The 19,380-nt window shown below is 51.8% G+C and overlaps 1 protein-coding gene across 2 annotated transcripts; it reads right to left on the reverse strand.

The window, feature by feature from the left end:
* Positions 1 to 21: 21 nt before the first annotated feature.
* LOC112060968 (killer cell lectin-like receptor subfamily B member 1B allele C) lies at positions 22 to 12,925 on the reverse strand. Of its 2 annotated transcripts, XM_065564139.1 has the most exons (6): positions 12,746 to 12,925; positions 8,417 to 8,512; positions 4,076 to 4,252; positions 3,054 to 3,208; positions 2,353 to 2,465; positions 1,436 to 1,671 (listed from the first exon to the last, which is right to left on the reverse strand). In XM_065564139.1, exons 1-6 carry the CDS (start codon positions 12,828 to 12,830, stop codon positions 1,548 to 1,550), a joined length of 750 nt encoding a protein of 249 aa, XP_065420211.1. In that variant the 5' UTR covers positions 12,831 to 12,925; the 3' UTR covers positions 1,436 to 1,547. The 2 variants fall into 2 exon arrangements, with proteins under 2 accessions (XP_065420212.1, XP_065420211.1); XM_065564140.1 differs by lacking the exon at positions 4,076 to 4,252 and having other exon boundaries at positions 22 to 1,671.
* Between the last annotated feature and the right edge of the window lie 6,455 nt (positions 12,926 to 19,380).

Raw genomic sequence — 19,380 nt, forward strand, 5'->3', positions numbered from 1 at the left:
TTCACCCCCTTTCCTGTGGATGCTTGAGAATAATGTGAATACCAACCAGACCCTTTGTCTCTAGGACACTGAAAAAATGAATCAGGTTCTTAAAGGAAGAACTTTATTTAAAGAAAAAGTAAAGGAATCACACCTGCAAAATCAGGATGGAAGGTAACTTTACAGGGTAATAAAAAGATTTAAAACACAGAGGATTCCCCTCTAGGCTCAGCTTCAAAGTTACAAAAAACAAGAATAAAACTCGGTCTTAACATAGGGAAAATTCACAAGCTAAAACAAAAGATAATCTAATGCATTTCCTTGCCTTACTTACAATTTTTGTAATCTTAGCTGAATCATTTTAGGTATGTTTTCAGGAGATGTTGTTCCTGCCTGGTCTCTCTCTCCATCCAGAGAGGGAACAACAACGAGAGCCACAAACAAAACCTCCCCCACCAAGATTTGAAAGTATCTTCTTTCCTTATTGGTCCTTTTGGTCAGGTGCCAACCAGGTTATTTGAGCTTCTTAATCCCTGGGTACAGCTACCCAGGAGGGATTTTATGGTACCCTTATCTGTATGTATACGACAGGTGTACTCAGAGGAGGGGGTGGAACTGGGTGGGAAGAGGTGGGGCAGGCCATTATTTCTTATGGGGAAAAATGTCCTGGTATCTTGTCTTTTTGATATCTGTTCCCCTTTTCAAGAACCCAACGCTGATGTATACTGGGGACCCCCTGTACCGGACAAGGTCTGTCCTGTTACACTCACAAGCCAAGCTGTGTTGGGGGGCGGCTCCTACGCATACCTTGGTCTATTTGGAAGGTCACCTCTCAGCCTGGCCAGCCAACCTGCCCTCCAGCTTTCCCAGTCCATCTCCTCCTGGGCTGCTGGGACATGGGGTAACAGAGTGTTCGTTAGCCCCCAGCCCTCTCTGTAGTGCCCCCCTCACTGCCACGGAGCATCCCAAACCGGCTCCTCTGACAGAGACAGTGACACCAGAGATTGTCAAGTAATACTCAGGGAAAGGTTCCATTTGGGATCACAGGTGATGTGGTGGGCGAGATTCTTTGTACAGATCCTCCAGGGAGATAGTAAGTGGATGGCCTGGTAAAGGTCTCAAGCTGATACCTGAAGCTGAGACACCTTGTTAGTGACAGGAGTTAACAATCTGTTAGGGCAGGATGGGCAGAGGTGTGTCAGGTGACAGGATGGATGGGAGCAATGGACAGGCCGTGGAAGAGAGCTGAGAGCGGGACCTGTCAGAGGTGAAAGGAAATTAATCAGGGGTGAAATATATGCAAAGCCGGAGCTTAGAATCGCTCTTCTACAGGCTGAGGTATGATTGGGCGTCAGAACACCTGGGTTCTATTCCCAGCTCTGGGAAAGGGGGAGGGGCTAGTGGGTGGGTGGGGGGGGAGGGCTGGGAGCCAGGACTCCTGGGTTCCATTTCCCACTTTGCCACCAATTCTTGGTGTAATTTGGGCAGGTCAGTGTCTGTGTCTTAGTTTCCCCATGTGTGACGTGGGGATAACAGGGCCACGCTCTGAGGTCTCTTCCGCACCCTGCTCAGAGCAGGATGGCGTCTCTCTGGCAAATCCACTGAAATGCAGAGCTGCAGGTTTCAGAATTAATCTGATTCCCCGCCACCGCCCCACAGCTGTTCCCCTCAGCCGGGCCTGGTTCCTGGAACCTGTGGGACAAAGGAGAGGGGCCCTGTCAGCGTGTGTGGGTCCATCACACGCAGTCGGTAGCGGATCTTCCCTGGTCTAACGGGATCCGCAGCCATTGTCTCCTCCAGCTCTGCCCTGGGGCTGCCCCCTCTCCCCACTGTCAGGGCCCTGGCCAGGGTCTTGAACGGCCTCTCCCTGCCCAGAGCCCGGGGACCTGCTCCAGCCTCGTCCTCCCTGCTGGGCTAGACCCTGTCCATCTCCCTCCCCTGCTCCGCGTCTCCTCCCCACCGGGCTGGGCCGACGCTGCCCCCTCCTGGTCCCCTCCTGCTTCTCTGACTGCTCTGTGTCTCCCCCTCCCCCCTGCCCCATTGTCTGGGGGATCCCCAGGGCTCTGGCCTGGCCCCTTTGCTCTCCCTCCACACCGCGCCTCTGAGCCACCTCCCCACCCCCAGGGCTCCAGCCACCATCTCTGTGCTGGGGGATGCACAAATTTCTCCCTGCCCCATGGCCCTGTCTGCTCCCGCCCAGCCCCCCTCTCAGCTGGGCTCCCCAGCCCCCCTCCTGGGGTCTCAGCATCGTCTGACACTGAACACGGCTCCCCCTGAGCTCCCGACCTTCCCCCCAAACCTCCCCCATCCCTGGCCCTGGCCCCTTCTGCCCACGGAGGGGAGGGAAAGTGTTTGACTCAAGGAATCACTCACAGACTCTGATCCAGCCGGGAACCGTCCACCCAGGTCCAGGCCTTCTCCGGGGAGGGGACGGACAGTCCGATCCAGAACGGCTTTGAATCTTGTGTCAGGTCCTTTATGAACTCCTGCAGTGAGTGTGTGACAGGCAGCTGGTGACCAGACGGGCTGCGGGCTCTTTTCTTGTGAATCCAGGTTGTCAACAACTTCAGGACAAAAACTACTGTTTGGCTGTCAGTCTATCTAGCCCCATAATCTATCCTCATACATCTATCCTCATACACACCCATCTCTCTATCCATCCATCTATTCCCGTACATACCCATCTATTTATCAATCTATGCCTCATATATACCCCTATATCCACCCGCCTTATACATACACCTTCTCTCTGTAGCCATCGATCCTCATATCCCTCTCTCTCTCTCCGGCTGAGTGGTGTTGGGCACACCCCAGAACGGGGGCGGCACTGGTGGCTTTAAGCCGCCTTCGTGTGCCACTGGTCCCGGGGCTACTGATTTAGGCTGGGATTGTCGAAGCTGCCTAGGGGTTTTGGACACACTGTTATTAACAATTAATGGCAGTGGGGTGTCCAAATCCCCTAGGCAACTTTGAAACTCACAGCCCTAAAGTGTATCTAACAAGCCCCCTGGATTCTGTCCCCAGGGTCCAGCCCTGCAGGGGCAGCTCCAGCAGGAAGGTATCATCCCCTTTACCAGCTCCTTGGGGTCCCGGATCACCAGCAGCTGGGAGCCCCTCGCTGAGCAGTCTGCGCGGCTCTCACTCCACGTTTTACTTCCTCTGACAACCCAGTAGCACTTGTCCCTGCGCAGCCGCCAGTCCGTGGGGCAGAGTTTGCACCCGGAGCCCCCTGCAGAGAGACAGGCGTCATTAATTGTCTGAGCCACAGACATTCCTAGATACACCTTTCCTGCAACGGGGGCAGGGAGGGGATAAAATGTGTTTGAGTCCCTTTTGTGCTCCCTGAAATCTGGGGCTGGACTGGGCCCTGCCTGGCTCCTGGTGTCACTTAGAGCAATCCTGAGACTGCTCTACCTTATGATTTGCTTCTTATGGGCCCTGGGAAGCAGAGAATACCCACAGTGCACTGCATTCTAGTCACAGCCCCCAATCTGCGCCCTACATTGGGGGGTGGGAGTAGGACGGTGCAGGGCTCTTACCTCAGCTCCACACCAGCCAGAGAGACCCCTAGCACACAGGGGAATCTCGAGAGGCTGTTTGCATCCATTTTAATGCCACTTTATGCACCAGAGTGGCCTAGAAGGGGCTTAGTGGAAATCTAACAAGATATGGGAGGGGAGGTGGGGCTGAGAACAAGAGAGGAAGTAGGGATCCCAGGGCTGGCTGGGAATGGGAGGCGGAGAGTCCGTGAGACTGTCTCTCTGCTGGGATCTGTCCCTGCTCTGCAAACATATGGCCATCCTGGTACTAAATTATTTTAAAACCCATCTGTGCGGTACTCCCTTGAGCAGTACCTGGCATGGCCACTAGATGTCGCTGCCTCACCCAGTCTCAGCAGAGCACCCACACCCAGTCCCAGTTGAGGCAGATACATTCATGGCATGGCACCAGAGGGGCTGGTGGCTAGATCGGTGCAGCCAGCAGGGGGCGCCGTGTCCCTGCCCTGCAGGATCCCCAGGAGCTGGGACGGCAGCTGGGTTCCCACTGGCCGTGCCCGGGGCGGAGGGCGGCTCAGAGACACACGAGCTGGGGTTACCTGCTGGGCCGGGCGGGGCCGGGGGGCACAGCTGGGATCGGAAACGCTCCAGGCAGGTGCTGCATTCTGCTGTGCTGGGGTCTGCGCTCCCTGGGGCTGTCAGTGTATCTCTGCTCCCAGCTCCGTCACTCCCAGGGGCTGCCGGGGTCTGTCCCTGCTCGGACATCAAGTGGGAAACTGCAAAGCAGCATCGGTGGGAGGTCAATGTGCCGGGGGGTTGCTGAGTAAAAGCACTGGCACAGAGCCCCATGGAGACACAGGGCCTGGCCCAAAGCCCGTTTAGCTCCATCTCCTCTGATTCCCATGGTCTTCGGAGTGGCCCCAAAGGGCCATGGTCTAAAAACATGGCTGGGATTGAAAATTGGGGTGGGGGTTGGGTGCCTAAATCCCTTGGGCCTTTTGCAAACCCAGCCAGTGTTTGCATCTAAGTTATCCAGCCTCCATCAAAGCAGTATCAGAACCTCAGAGTCTTTGCTAGATTTCATCTCCCAATCTCACTCTGTGAGGCAGGGCACAGGGCTGTTATCTCCATTGTACAGGTGAGGAAACTGAGGCACAGAGCTCCTCATGGTGGCAAGGACTAGCCTGGGTTCCGGGCTGGGGACAGGCCATCTGACCTGCTCCTCTGGAGCTGCAGGTTCAATACAGTGTAGCCCTCCTCACTGGTGAGAGGAGGGGCCGGGAGCCGTGTGGGTGGGGGTGTGAGATTGCACGGGAAGCTGAGACGCTGGGCTGCAGCCATGTGGGCGTCAGGTTGGTGGTCACAGCGTCCGGCGTCAGGGGCTCTCTGCTGCTATGGAAGTTGGCTCAGTCAAAACAGGGCTCCCAGACAGACTCCCCCTCCGATGCAGCCACCCTGAGGGGCACAGCCTGTCTGTTGTGGAGTTTATCTGGCCCCTGTCACTTGCTGTCTCTCTCCCTCACCCACATACCCTGTGAAGAAGGGGAGGATCATGGGGACAAATTATTCAAGGGGTTTAGGCACTTAAAGCTGCAGATAGGCCCTGAGTACATTTGAGAACCTGGGCCCTAGGAGCCCAATTCCCATTGACTTCAATAGGCGTTAGGCACCTAGTGGGTTGGTTTTAGGTGCCTAGATGCATTGTTAGGTACCGAAACCGCTGTGGAATTCCAGCCTTAAGGGACCAGCCCAGGGTCACTCGGGGAATCAGTGGCAGAACCAGGAACTGGTCCCAGAGCTCCTGCGTCCCAGATTAGCACCAAAACCAGTGGGCAGCCTTCCCCTCGGGATACCTGTGAGCTCCCGCCCAGTCCCCCATCCCGCTGCGAACAGCCAGCTCCGTCTGACATGTCAGCCCGGCGATGGGAACACGACATTCCGGGGGAACATTCCCAGCCACATTTTGGGAAAGTCCTGTCTCCATTTCTTGACCAGCTACATTTCCTCATAATTGCATGTTGGTGACAACTGTATTGAAATACCCAAGGCTGATGAAAAGCTGGGGGGACACTAGGATCATTTCCCGCTGCCCCCAGATTTTCAAGCAAGTGGAATGTTTCAGATTTTGAAATTACACCAATCCCTTTACAACTCCCCAGCTGGTGTTACTAGCCGGTGCCCAGCATGATCAATGGAGAGGCAGCGTGAGGAGGAAATTGGGATTCAAGACTCAGCTCTGCCGTATGACCTTGGCCAAGTAATTTCAACTCATTTGCTTTGACTGTCTTGTCTATGGAGCTTCTGAGCTCTTGGAGGGGCAGGGACTGTCTCTCGCTGTGTGTCTGTGCCACGCCCGGCACAACGGGGCCCTGATCTCAGCTGGGGCAGGGACTGTCTCTCGCTGTGTGTCTGTGCCACGCCCGGCACAACGGGGCCCTGATCTCAGCTGGGGCAGGGACTGTCTCTCGCTGTGTGTCTGTGCCACGCCCGGCACAACGGGGCCCTGATCTCAGCTGGGGCAGGGACTGTCTCTCATTGTGTCTGTGCAGTGCCCGGCACAACGGGGCCCTGATCTCAGCTGGGGCAGGGACTGTCTCTCGCTGTGTGTCTGTGCAGTGCCCAGCACAACGGGGCCCTGATCTCAGCTGGGGCAGGGACTGTCTCTCGCTGTGTGTCTGTGCCACGCCCGGCACAACGGGGCCCTGATCTCAGCTGGGGCAGGGACTGTCTCTCGCTGTGTGTCTGTGCAGCGCCCGGCACAACGGGGCCCTGATCTCAGCTGGGGCAGGGACTGTCTCTCGCTGTGTGTCCGTGCAGCACCCGGCACAACGGGGCCCTGATCTCAGGTGGGTTACTAGTGTAGTGTTAATAAAACTTTCCATTGACTTAGATGCCCTTTGAAGTTGAATCACCCCCTCACTGCCCAGACACAGCTCCTGTCCTCATTTTACTTCCTCTCCTACACCACAAAGAGAAATCATCAGTATCTCTCCTGCCGCCCAAGTAAACAAAGTTACAAACAGGGACAGAGCAGCAAACGGCACCTTCTGCCCAGAGCCCAACTGGTTCCCTACAGCCCAGCACAGACACATTCTAGGCTGCAAATAGGCCGTAGGCCCTTGGACCAGCCTCTGTTATTTAGGGTTACCATACGTCCGGATTTTCCCGGACATGTCCGGCTTTTGGGGGCTCAAATCCCCGTCCGGGGGGAAATCCCCCAAAGCCGGGCATGTCCGGGAAAATCGGGAGGCTCGGCCGGGGCCTCTTTGTCCGGGGCCGGGGGCATGGTGCCGGGCCGGGCTGGGCACAGGGCCGGGGGCCGGTCCGGGAGCTGGGGGCGCGGTGCCGGTCCGGGGTCGGTGCGCCGGGCCCGCGGGGCCGGGAGCCGGGCCGGGGTCGGGGAGCCGGGCCTGCGGGGCTGGGAGCCGGGGGGTGCGCCGGACCCGCGGGGCTGGGAGCCGGGCCGGGGTCGGGGAGCCGGGTCCGCGGGGCTGGGAGCCGGGGGGTGCACCGGACCCGCGGGGCTGGGAGCCGGGGGGTGGTCGGTCGGGGCCGGCACCCCAGGGCCCGAGCCGACCCAGGCTGGAGCCGCCGGGGGGGGGGCCAGCCTGGGCCGCGCCTCCTCCCCCCCCCCCTCGCCCCCCTTACCTGCTTCAGGCTTCCCGCGAATTAAATGTTCGCGGAAAGCAGGGGAGGGGGCGGAGACTTTGGGAGGGGGCGGAGTTGGGGCGTGGGCGTGGGCGGGGCTGGGGGCGGGGCCAGGGCCCCGGGGAGTGTCCTCCATTTGGAGGCACAAAATATGATAACCCTACTGTTATTGTTATTATATCTAGTGCTGTGGAGCCCAGACACACAGCGAGAGACAGTCCCTGCTCCAGCTGAGATCAGGGCCCCGTTGTGCCGGGCGCTGCACAGACACACAGCGAGAGACAGTCCCTGCCCCAGCTGAGATCAGGGCCCCGTTGTGCCGGGCGCTGCACAGACACACAGGGAGAGACAGGCCCTGCCCCAGCTGAGATCAGGGCCCCGTTGTGACCCTTGGAATAGTGTTTTACCCTTTTTGTTATATTTATCTCCTGTTTAATATAATTACTGTGTGGAATATATTGTATGTGTTTGTGCTATTTCTTGGGAGTCTCCAACAAATTGGCAAGTAAGTGGGGGTTACCCTGTGGTTAGACTTTTCCTGCCAAGCTGCCCTGGTAACCCCGCCAGGCAGGAGCGAGGGGGGGTTGGAGGCATACACCAAATAAATTAATACGGGAAGAAAATAAAAATGTTATACCCTGGGGAGTGGAAAGTGGGATCCAGAAGAACCCAGGCCCGTTCCTCAAAACCTGTCAGGGGACTGGTGCTAAAGAAGGTAACCAGGGGGATTGGAGTGCTACATATATAGCCAAATCCTAATTTTCCTTTTAAAAATCACATTTGGATGAGAAATTCGCAATCAGTGCTAGTATTAGAGTTGGCTGAAATTTTTTTCTAATTTTAAAATGTCGATGTCATTTTGAAATTTGAAACAAAAAATGAGGAAAAATGTTGATGAAACTGTCACATAATTCTCCCCTCTCCCTCCCATTTTTCAGCCAACTTGTGGAGCTTTTTAAATTTTCAACTTTCAAAATTTAGGGGGTCTTTTGAATTTTGAAAAGAGGGTGACAAGGTTTTTTTTTTTTTAAATATATCAGTAAAATTTTCCCCTTATTTTTAACCAGTTCTAGTGTATGCCTGGATCTGTCTAATTATCCATCCATCCCCATGCACACCCATCTCCCTGTCTATTTAATTTTCTCTCTGTTACAGTCAAGCTCTTTGGAGCATCAAAAAAAATTTACCAGCTAGTGGGAGGGGCTCCACAATGGAATTCTGGAGGGTCGGGACAATCCATGCTATACACAGATGGACCCGCACAAATAAACACGGAGCTGTCAGCTACTCACCCCAAATCCCCAGCGCTATCACAGCAATCACCAGGACAATATTCCCAATCCATCCGACCCCCAGCGCTGTCCGATGCCACCAGGGACATGTGGGACCTGTAAGAGACAACATCTGGTGAAAAACAGTCAGAATCTGGTGTATGAAAGACCATTTCAAAGAAAAATACGTCCCCGATCTTTATTACAGGATTGGGGCCTATACACTCGTCTGTTTTCCTTTGTAGGCCAGTCTGGGATGACTGGAGAGCTGCCTGACTTTTTATGTCAAGTCAATGGGATGAAATTTTGGCCATTTTCTTGAAAATGGGAATTTTTATGAAAATATTAACATTTTCTCAATATTTTACATTTCCTGCATTTTTAAATAAAAACTCCCCCCACTTTTTTTTTTATTCTTCACCATATTGGTTTGTTGTTTTTCAGGTTCTTTTTCTGTTTGATTGCATTATTCTTAATTATTGTCTATTGTGTTCATTTTGTATATTGTCAATTTGCATACCTTGGCTGTAACATGCACACCAATGGAAAGTCCAGGAGGAAATAATGTCACAAATTAGCAAGGTAGCACCTGCATGGACCAACTTAAAGAAGATTTGGTCATTGCAAATCTACAGTTTAAAGACCAAACTATGAATGTTCAACTCAAATGTTATTTCCACCCTAATGTATAGATGTGGAAGCTGGAAATCCACCAAAGGCATAGACAGATGTCTAAATACCTAGGAAAGCAAATGCCTTAGAACATTACTAGATATTAAATGGAATGAAGTAATAACAAATGCCAAGATTCATCAGAGTCCAACATCACCTGCTCTCTAAAGTTATCCAGAACAGAAGTTGGAAAGGTCTGGGATGCGTTTTCTTTGGCCACTGTTGGAAGACAGGATATTGGGCTAGATGGACCATTGGTCTGACCCACTATGGCCGTTCTTATGTTAAGAATGAAATGGAGCATTGGCCACTGGGCAGCTGGAAGAACATGCAAAAGGGGCCTAGCAAAGACTCCCTCCATCGAGCAGTCCCCAGAGAGAGAGAGAACTTACAGAACGTAACAACACAGAAGATAGGAAAAGAGCGGCCCAGGTTAGCCAGGAGTGGTGGAGCCTGGGTCGTCCCCTGAGCAACCTACAATGGCCTGGGCAGGATTCGGCATCACTATTATTATTTTGCTTTCCCAGATTTGATTTTCTCAAAGGTTTCCCATTTGCAACATTTTTGGCTGGAAACTTTTTCCCATTTGTAAACATCTTTGGTTCGGTGCTTTCTCTTTCCATTTTTAAGGCTTAATTACTATGTTGCATGGCCGAGCTTGATTGGTCAGCTGAGTCACATGACATTATTGTTTCAGACTGAACATCTTTCAATCTTGAAGACATAGAATCACAGAACTGTAGGGCTGGAAGGGACCTCAAGAGGTCATGTAGCCCCCCTCCCCTCTCCCTCACCCCGCACTGAGCCAGGACCGTATTTACCCCTAGACCATCCTTGACTGGTGTTTGTTTAAACTATTCTTAAAAACCTCCAATGCCTGAGTTTCCACAGCCTCCCTAGCTAACCTGGGTCAGCGCTTAACTACCCTGAGAGTTAGAAAGTTTTTCCTAAAATCTAACCTAAATCTCCCCTGCTGCAAAGTAAGCTGATTATTGTCTATTGTACCTTCAGTGGCCATGGAGAGCAACTGATCAACACCCTCTTTAGAACAACCTTTTTCATACTGGAAGACTGGTCTCATGTCCCCCCTCAGCCGTCTCTACTCTAGACTAAACATGTCCAGTTCTTTCAACCTCTCCTCATCCGGCATGTTTTCTAAACCTCTTCTAAACATTTCTCTGTCTTGAAATCAAAACGTTGGGTTTGATGTTTTTTGAACTCAGAAATTTCAAGGCTGGAAGGGACCGTTCTGGTCGTTTTGCCTGACCTCCTGTATTACACACACCAGAGAGCTTCCTCAAAATAATTCCTAGAGCAGGTCTTATAGAAAAACACCCAGGGTTGATTTAAAACTTGTCAGTGATGGTGAATCCACCACGACCCTTGGTAAATTGTTCCAATGACTAATTACGCTCACCATTAAAAGTTTACACCTTATTTCCGGTCTGAATTTGTCTAGCTTCAACTTCCAGCCATTGGATCGTGTTAGAACCTTTCTCTGCTAGATTGAAGAGCTTGTTATTCAATATTTCTTCCTCATGTAGATACTTATAGACTGTCATCAAGTCACCCCTTAACCCTCTCTTTGTTAAATAGATGGAGCTCCTTGAGCCTATCACTACAAGACAGGTTTTCTGATCCTTTAATCATTCTTGTGGCTCTTCTCTGACCCCCTCTCCAATTTAGCAACATCCTTCCTGAATTGTGGTCACCAGAACTGGACACGGGATTCCAGCAGCGGTCGCAGCAGGGCCAAATCCAGAGCTAAAATAACCTCTCGGCTCCTACTCGAGATCCCCCTGTTTATGCATCCCAGGGTCGCATTAGCCCTTTAGGCCACAGCATCGCACTGGGAGTTCATGTACAGCTGATTATCCCCCATGACCCTCGAATCTCTTTCAGAGTCCCTGCTTCCCAGGACAGAGTGCCCCCCCCATCATGTAAGTGTGGCCTGCATGCTTTGTTCCTGTTGGACTCAGTCATGTCAATTAGGGCCAAGTTCAGCAAAACATCCTTATCCAGCAAAGAACTTGGCTGTGGGTTTAACTTTAACAGTGTGCTCCAGTCCCATTGACCGTAATGGGGCTTAAGGAAGTGGTTAAAGAGAGGCACAGGTGTTAAGTTCTTTGCTGAATTGGGGCCTTACAGCGTAAAGAAGAATAATTCTAATCAAAACCGGCGTCTGTAGGTGAAACTCTCTGGCTTGGGTTATGCGGGAGGTCAGACTTGATGATCAGAACGACACTTACAGACATGCAACGTGTATGAATCACAGACACCTAGCAAGAGACATGCTCTGCCCTGAAGAAACTGGGTGCACGGGATGAAATTCACCCCTGTGTAGAGAACCAATGCAAAGACTAGCCACCACTCTAGTCCTATTTTGCAGGCTATAAGTAGGGCATTGGCCTTTGCGCTGGGCCCTCTGCAGAGATGTGCATTTCCCCCACAGAGGTAGGAAGGCAGGGGAAGGAAACAATAGCTTAAAAATAGCCGCTGTGAAGTCAGAGCTGCCCAGAGTGAGGTTAGAGCCGTAGGCTTCTTGAAGGGCTTCTTAAGAAGTGTGTTAATGCCACGCATTGCAGAGATTCTGTGCAGCAGGGGAAGTGAACCCCGGGGCTTGTGATTCTGGGCTTCTCCAAATCAGCTCCCGGTGTCAATTAGAGCAGCCCTGGGATTGCTCTAATTTATGGACAGTCCAGAGCAACTCGCATTATCTGGAGCAGCAGAAATTCTCCTTACTGCTCCCAGACCCACCCCTGCTGGAAACCATCCTGCACTAGGGTTGTTGGGGTTTTTTTCAGGGAGGGCAGTGTAGTTTATGGCTGCCCTGCACTGGGTGAAATTCTCCTCTGATCACTTGCAGCAAAATCCTGCCCCCGTGTGCTGCCGGTGTGGAGTATAGGGGCCGAGGCAGGCTGGGTGCTGAGCTGTGTACCGAAAACTGGTTCCAACTGTGGGGGGCTGAGCACTTGACCTAAATAAGGACCCACCATGTCCAGATTCCCAGTGCGGGGGTTTACCCCGGACGCCAGCCTTCCCCGCCCAGCCAGCGCTCCTCAGCTCTCTAGTAGCAGCTCCATGGACCATTACAGAGGACGCCCGGCGGCAGCATTACAGTTGCACGTACTGGCTTTCCCCGGAAGGACGTGTCAATTACAGTAGCACCCTGAGATGCTGGGTGAGATCAGGGCCCTGTTGGGCTGGGGGCTGCAGGAGCATATACCAGAGACAGCCCCCGCTGTCTCAATAACACTAGAGTTAATGTAGTGTCTACAGCTCATCCCCACTCCAGAGACGTGTCTGAGCAGTTCACATTATTCTTGCCAATGCCCTGGTAGCCTGAGTCCATCATGCAACCATCTAGAACGCTACAAGTCCCCAGCTAGAACTTGGTGGGTTGTAATTGGAGAAGTACCATCTAATGCACCATCCAGACTGGCGAGTGGGTGCATGGACTTCCCCTTCCCACCCCAGGCTTCTGCACCGAGATAGCCCCGCACACAGAAGTGAGCTGCTACAGAGAGCTGATCAAATGTGTTGCAGCCACCTCCCCAAAAGCCAAAAATTCCCCTGGCACAGACCTACTCAGGGGCAGCCAGTGAAAGCAAGGGGCTCCCCAGCAAAATCCATCTTCGGGTTTAACATGAACTCCCTGGAGAAATAAAAGGCACTTACTGTGGGGCTGAGCTGAAAGGGGCGCCCTGGAGCCAGGAAAGCCAGGGGAGAGGTTCAGATCGGCGTAGACTATCTCCCCAGCCATGGTGCGAGCAGCTGATAACAGCACCTGGCTGTGTTTGCAGGGCAGCCTGATATGCTCCGTACCAACATCAGGAAGTGCCGCCTCTGAGAGCTGAATTCCACTCCTCTCACATGTGACTGCGAAGGGTCCTGTCACAGCCAGGTCTGTCTAGGTCCTGCAGCCTTAAACCAATGCAACTGGCCTTGAAATGCAGAGACTGGGGCAGTCTTGGGGCCAGGGATTTCAGATGCACCGTAGCTTTCAGGTAGCTGTTGTAGGGTCTAGGCATGGGAGCTCAGCTATTGGGCTGGGAATTCAAACTCCTGGCTTCTGACCTGCTGTGGGAATGTGCACAGGTCACTTCTTTTCCCCTGTGCTTCAGTTTCCCCTCCTGCTTCTTGTCTATTTAGATTGTGAACTCTTTGCCACATGGACTCCGTGTGTGTCTGTGCAGCACCCGGCACAACAGGGCCTTGATCTCAGCTGGGGATCAACTCCTGTTGAAAGTAGGTGCTTAAATACCTCTGAAGTCTGCTCCTAAGTGACTTGTCAAGGTTACACACTAAGTTAGTGGCAGAACTTTGTAACCGAGATCTCCTGGGTCCCAGTCCAGTGCATTAACCAGGAGACATCTTCAGTTCTCTTTTTAACACCACGTGAGGACATTGGTTCAGCCTGGGAATGATTTACCCAGTGCCGCTGATGTGCCTGGCATTGTGCTGGTGAAAGGTTTTCTGTGATGTAGCATTAGAACGGATCAATATCACTAACATGGTTCACAGAGTTCAGCAGAGAGTCTAACGGAAGAACAAACTAACCGGACTAGTTATTGACTGAAGTCTTGGACGATGTATTTTGCAAGTGTGGCCTGAGCACAGATCGGAAAATATTACTCTCATACCACAACCGGTGAGCCGAGAAAGTATTCTTGTTAATACTTGTTCACAGTCGAATGACAGTGGTTAACAAGTATTAACAGGGCTCTTTGGCCGGATCGCCACCTGCAGTGAATTCACCCTATTTCCGTTGGAATCAATAGGGCCAGAGAGCCCCTGCTAGTGCAAAGTCATTTTTTACAATGTGCAAAGTAACACACATTGGGAGAACAAATCCCAACTACACAGACACAGTGATGGGGTCTAAATTGGCTGTTGCCACCCAAGCAAGAGATCTTGGAGTCACCATGGCTTGTTCTCTGAAAAAGTCCACTCAATATGCAACAGCCGTAAAAGGGTAATAGTATGTTAGGAAAGGGATAGAAAATAAGACAGAAAATATCATAATGCACCTGTATAAACCCGTCATGCACCCACACTTTTGAATACTGTGTGAAGTTCTAGTCGCCCCATCTCAAGAAGGAGATAGTGGAACTGGAAAAGGTTCAGAGAAGGGCATCAAAGATGATCAAGGGGATGGACCGGCTTCCGTACAAGGAGAGACTAAAAAGATTAGGGCTTCTCAGCTTAGAAAAGAGAGGGAGGATATGATTGAGGTCTCTAAAACCATGGATGGTGTGGAAAAAATGAATAGCGAAGTGTTATTTACCCTTTCCCACAACACAAAAACCACGGCTCACCTGGTGAAATGAATAGGCTGCAGTTTTAATACAAACAAGAGGAAATACTTTTTCACACAGCACGCATTGAACCTGTGGAACTCATTGCCAGGGGATATTGTGGTGGCCAAAAGTGTAACTGGGTTCTAAAAAAGAACTGGGTAAGTCCCTGGAGGATAGGTCGATCAATGGCTATTAGCCAAGGTGGGCAGGGATGCAACCCCATGCTTGAAGTGACCCTAAACTTCTGACTGCCAGAAGCCAGGAAAGGCAGATGGGGTGAATCTCTCCAAAACTGTCCTGTTCGGTACATGTCTCCTGAATCTCTGGTACTGGCCGGTGTCAGAGAGAGGATACTGAGCTAGATGGACCATTTCTCTGACCCAGTATGGCCTTTCCTATGTAAATTGTCTGTAGCTCCATTGGTGCCAATGGGGCCAGATGCCCATTGTGTATCTGAACTAATTCACTGAGCTCCCCAGGGCAGTGCCGGCTTACACTAGCTGAGGGTTTGGCCCATCGCACGTCAGAGAAGACTCGGTGGCTACATGTGCTAACCACATCCCTTTTCCACTGAGGGAAGCGTGTCCTCTTACTTGACATGGCTGTTTCTCATGGTTTCACGCCACCCTTTGGTGTGTTCGGTATAAAGGGGATGTGAGGGGACAGGAAAAGGGACGTGCAGATTTGAACTGACCATTCTCGCTCGAGCTCTCCCATCCCTCGGAGACACGAATCGACGCAGCGGAAAACTCAGCAAGGCAAGAAATAACCCAGGCAGAGGCTCTGCGGTGGAAGGACACAATTTAACGGGAAGGCCACTGGGTGATGTAGAGGCTGAAGTAAAGAGCTCTTTAAAGGTGGGGCAGTCAGATATCAGTGCCCCACTGATGCTAAACACAGCTGCGTGTCATGTTTAGGAATGGGTTAGTATCTCTTTAAATAGTTTGTGAACCCTCTAATGACGCTCACCGTGTTGTACCCTTTTATTGACTCACGTTACTGTAACGTTACTTCTAGCCTGCACCACACTTACTCTCACAACGCCCCTGTGGGGCAGGAAAGTGCTGGTCACCCCGTTTTATAGCTGGGGAACAAAGACTGAAACGAAGGACCAGATTTTAAAAGGTATTTAAGCACCCACAACTGCAGATAGGGCCCCTAGTGGCATTTGGAAAGCACGCAGGGCCCTGGTTCACAGAAGGTCTTCGGCATTTCAGTGCTGAGCGTCATAACACCTGTATGTGCCTGAGGGAACCCCGGCTTCGGCGGGCTCAGGATGTCTGGAACTGGGGTGAAATAGGAGGGGGGGAGGCACCAGTAAAGGAGGTACAGAGGCCCCAAATTTATTTTGATGGGTCTGTCACCTTAGAACCTTTGTGAACTCCACCCCTAGGGGCTACTGGGGACGTTTTCTGGTCTGTGATATATGGGATGTCAGACTAGATCAGTGGGCTCCAAACTGTGGGGCATGCCCCCCCCCAGGGGGGCGCAGAGAAATGTCCAGGGGGATGTGGCGGGGCCCGGGCCAGCCCCCATGGGGAGGGCAGGGAGGGAGCAACACCTGGCCCCACTCTGCCCCCAGCTCCGCTTTGGTCCCGCCCCCAGGCTTAGCTGCAGTAAAGAGCCCTTTAAGGGTGGGGCAGTCAGATATCAGTGCCCCATTGATGCTAACCACAGCTGTGTGTCATGTTTAGGAATGGGTTAGTATCTCTTTAAATAGTTTGTGAACCCTCTAATGACGCTCACCGTGTTGTACCCTTTTATTGACCCGTTACTGTAACGTCACTTCTAGCCTGTGCCACACTTACTCTCACAACGCCAGTTCCATTCCCGACCCCCGTTCCTGGCTCCCCGCTCTCGGCCACGGCTTGGCTGCCGGTCCCCAGCCCCTGCTCTCGGCCACCAGCCCCAGCTGCGGCTTTGCTCCCGGCCCCGGACCAGCCGCGACTCTGCTCCCAGCCCGGGTGGGGGCCCAGACACATTCCATTACTGGTAACGGGGGGAGGGCATGAGAGGAAAAGTTTGGGTACCACTGGACTCTATGATCAGAATGGTCCCTTCCAGCCTTGGAATGTATGAATCAGTTGCTTTTTATGCCATGCTCAATGACGTAGCTTGTGCATCACTTCAACATCAGAGTGTCTGTGGCAGCTGCTAGCACCCCCCCCCGCCCCCGCCAGCACCCAAAGATGATGATAGGTGCCTAGTGGGGTTTTCAAAAGCACCGAGGGGTGGGGTTCACAAAGGTACCAAGGAGAGATGAATGTGAGAACTAGTCATGAGAGAACTAGATTTGAACCGGGTTCTGGGGCCACACAGCTCACTGGAAGAGAGGTCAGATAATGGTGTGCTTCCACACATGGATTATTTGTAACAGCTTCCAGGTTTCAGCCCATGAATAACAAGAAGTACACATTTCTGTAGCCACCGGGCCACGATGCAGCCTCGGATCGCGTTCTAGTTCTAGTTCGAAACCCCCAGACTAAACTCATCTGGGATGCTGACCTTGCTCCGGAATCTGGGTGACTCCTAATAGCAACAATGATGTTCCGCTTAATGAAGTTTCAGAAGTGGTGTGATGAAGCAAACGGCTAGCCAGCACGGAAGGGGTAAAGGAGAGACTTTGGGCCCAGCTAGCCCCGGTCTGTTATACCTGCAGCCAATGCCAGGCCTGGAGAGGGGAGAAAAGGAGGGAGCCTGGCCCATTTCGGGGCTGGCTGGTGAAGAGGCAGGAGCTGGCTGCCTCCCTACCTGAGGGGAAGGAGCACTCGCCTGCCGACTAAGGCCGCCAACAAGGAATAAGCACCGTCTCCCCAGTCGAGGGAGACTGTGAAGGGGACCTAAGAGCCTCCAGTCACTGAGGGAGCGAACCCCAGAGACAGTGTGGGGCTTGCCCTCACCAACGTACGGCTGCCTTGCCCAAAGGAGCCTGAAGGACCTCAGAAAGGTCCCGCCCAAGGCCGAAGAGGGGATTCAACGTGAAGCAACCCACCCAGCAAACAGGACTAGAGGGGCCACGCCCCAAACTGAACAGACATTGGTAGCAAGTAGCCCAGGGCAGCAGATTTTGACTCCCTACTGAGAGGGCCTTGATGTGCACAGGGGCCTGGGAGGGGACTCCGTGGCGAGGGTGGGCCTGGGTCTCCCTATCGCCCCCCGGCCTTAAAGACTGAGGCTCCTCAACCAAGCAGGGGGGCTGAGAGCCACAAGCCCTAACCACTAGGCCACCTGGCTCTCCAAGCTGGCTGTTACACATCGGTGCCATAAATAAATCCAACAGAAAGTCGGCTGGTGACAGAAGAAGAAGTGATACTTGCAGTCAAAACAGTCACGAAATGATAAAGGATCTGGCCTTGCTAGTATTTCATCAGAACTGCTAAAGAGGGGAGGTCCGGATTTCATTCACTGGCTTCACAGAGTCATTTAAAATGTTTGGGAAACAAGTCGCTTTCCAGAAGATTGGGAAAAGGACGGCATTATCCCTTTTTTACAAACGGGAGTGTGACCAAATTGCTCAAATCACATCACGCTGCTGTCAATCCCAGCGAAGGGACTGTTTATGGACATACTCCTGAACCAACTGAAATATTGGAAAGTTTCAGAGTAGCAGCCGTGTTAGTCTGTATCCGCAAAAAGAAGAACAGGAGGACTTGTGGCACCTTAGAGACTAACAAATTTATTAGAGCATAAGCTTTCGTGGACTACAGCCCACTTCTTCGGATGCAAATGAACGACAATCAGTGTGGCTTCACTACAGGTTAATTTGCAATCCATGCTGTATAGGCCTTGTGGAATATTATTAAAAATGACTAGAGCTACAAAGGGAAATTAGCACCACGTTTATAGACTCTTGTACCAGTGCTTTGATTGGCACTGTGGTTACTGTTACATCAGTATGGGGCACCTGACAATTTAGTGTCCCTAGTGAGGAATTTTACTGGGGTACCTTTAAGTTGTGTGAGTGTCAATGATTGTATTACAGACTGATTTTCCGTAGAATCAGGAGTACACCAGGGATGCATTCTCTTGCCTACATTATTTCACGTTCTAATAGATTATCTGATGACAAAGCTGATGGATGCCAAAGTAGGAGATGTGAAATACGAAGATTAATCATTAAAGGATTTTGAGTATTCAGAGGATATTGCCTTATTTGGAGAGACAACAGCTAATGGTCGAAGAACTGTAGACTTTATGGGACATAAACTCAATGGTGATCAAACTAAAGGTATGCCCGCCTCCTAGAAATGGAAACGGACAACCTGCCAACACTGCAGGTAGATTGCAATGATATCAAATGGGTGAATAGCTTTATTTCTCTAGAAAAAAAAAGGAGGAGTACTTGTGACACCTTAGAGACCAACAAATTAATTTGAGCATAAGTTTTCGTGGGCTAAAACCCACTTCATCGGACGCATGCAGTGGAAAATACAGTAGGAAGATATATATATACACACAGAGAACATGAAACAATGGGTGTTGCCATACCAACTCTAACAGACTAATCAATTAAGGTGGGCTATTATCAGCAGGATAGGTTCCTGGGTTATTGTTTTTGTTGTAAGCAACAGAGAATCCTGTGGCACCTTTAAGACTAACAGATGTATTGGAGCATAAGCTTTCGTGGGTGAATACCCACTTCGTCAGACACGTGGGTGAATACCCACTTCACCAATCAGACACGTATGACGAAGTGGGTATTCACCCACGAAAGCTTATGCTCCAACACATCTGTTAGTCTTAAACGTGCCACGGGACTCTCTGTTGCTTTTTACAGATCCAGACTAACACGGCTATCCCTCTGATACCTGTTTTTGTTGTGTGGTGTGTGGTTGCTGGTGAGTATTTGCTTCAGGTTGGGGGGCTGTCTGTAAGCGAGGTAGTCCCTCGGTAGTCAGTTGGCACTGAGTCCTGCATCGATGGACCTTCAGTATCTTCAAAGGGTGGCGGGATAGCTGTGTGATAACTCAGGGGAACATTCAATACAGTGGCGATGACAACCCGGTTCGATGG

This window comes from Chrysemys picta, chromosome 12 (assembly GCF_011386835.1).
Source record: "Chrysemys picta bellii isolate R12L10 chromosome 12, ASM1138683v2, whole genome shotgun sequence".
Classification (NCBI taxonomy): domain Eukaryota; kingdom Metazoa; phylum Chordata; order Testudines; family Emydidae; genus Chrysemys; species Chrysemys picta.

Bases quoted from the DNA above. Each gene is read 5' to 3' on its own strand.
- LOC112060968 (XM_065564139.1), bottom strand. From the start codon at position 12,830: ATGGCTGGGGAGATAGTCTACGCCGATCTGAACCTCTCCCCTGGCTTT. The intron at 2,466-3,053 runs GTAAAGGGGATG...CACTCACTGCAG, and splicing joins TCCGGGACCCCAAGGAGCTG to GAGTTCATAAAGGACCTGAC. The intron at 1,672-2,352 runs GTGAGTGATTCC...TTTGTCCCACAG, and splicing joins TCCCGGCTGGATCAGAGTCT to GTTCCAGGAACCAGGCCCGG.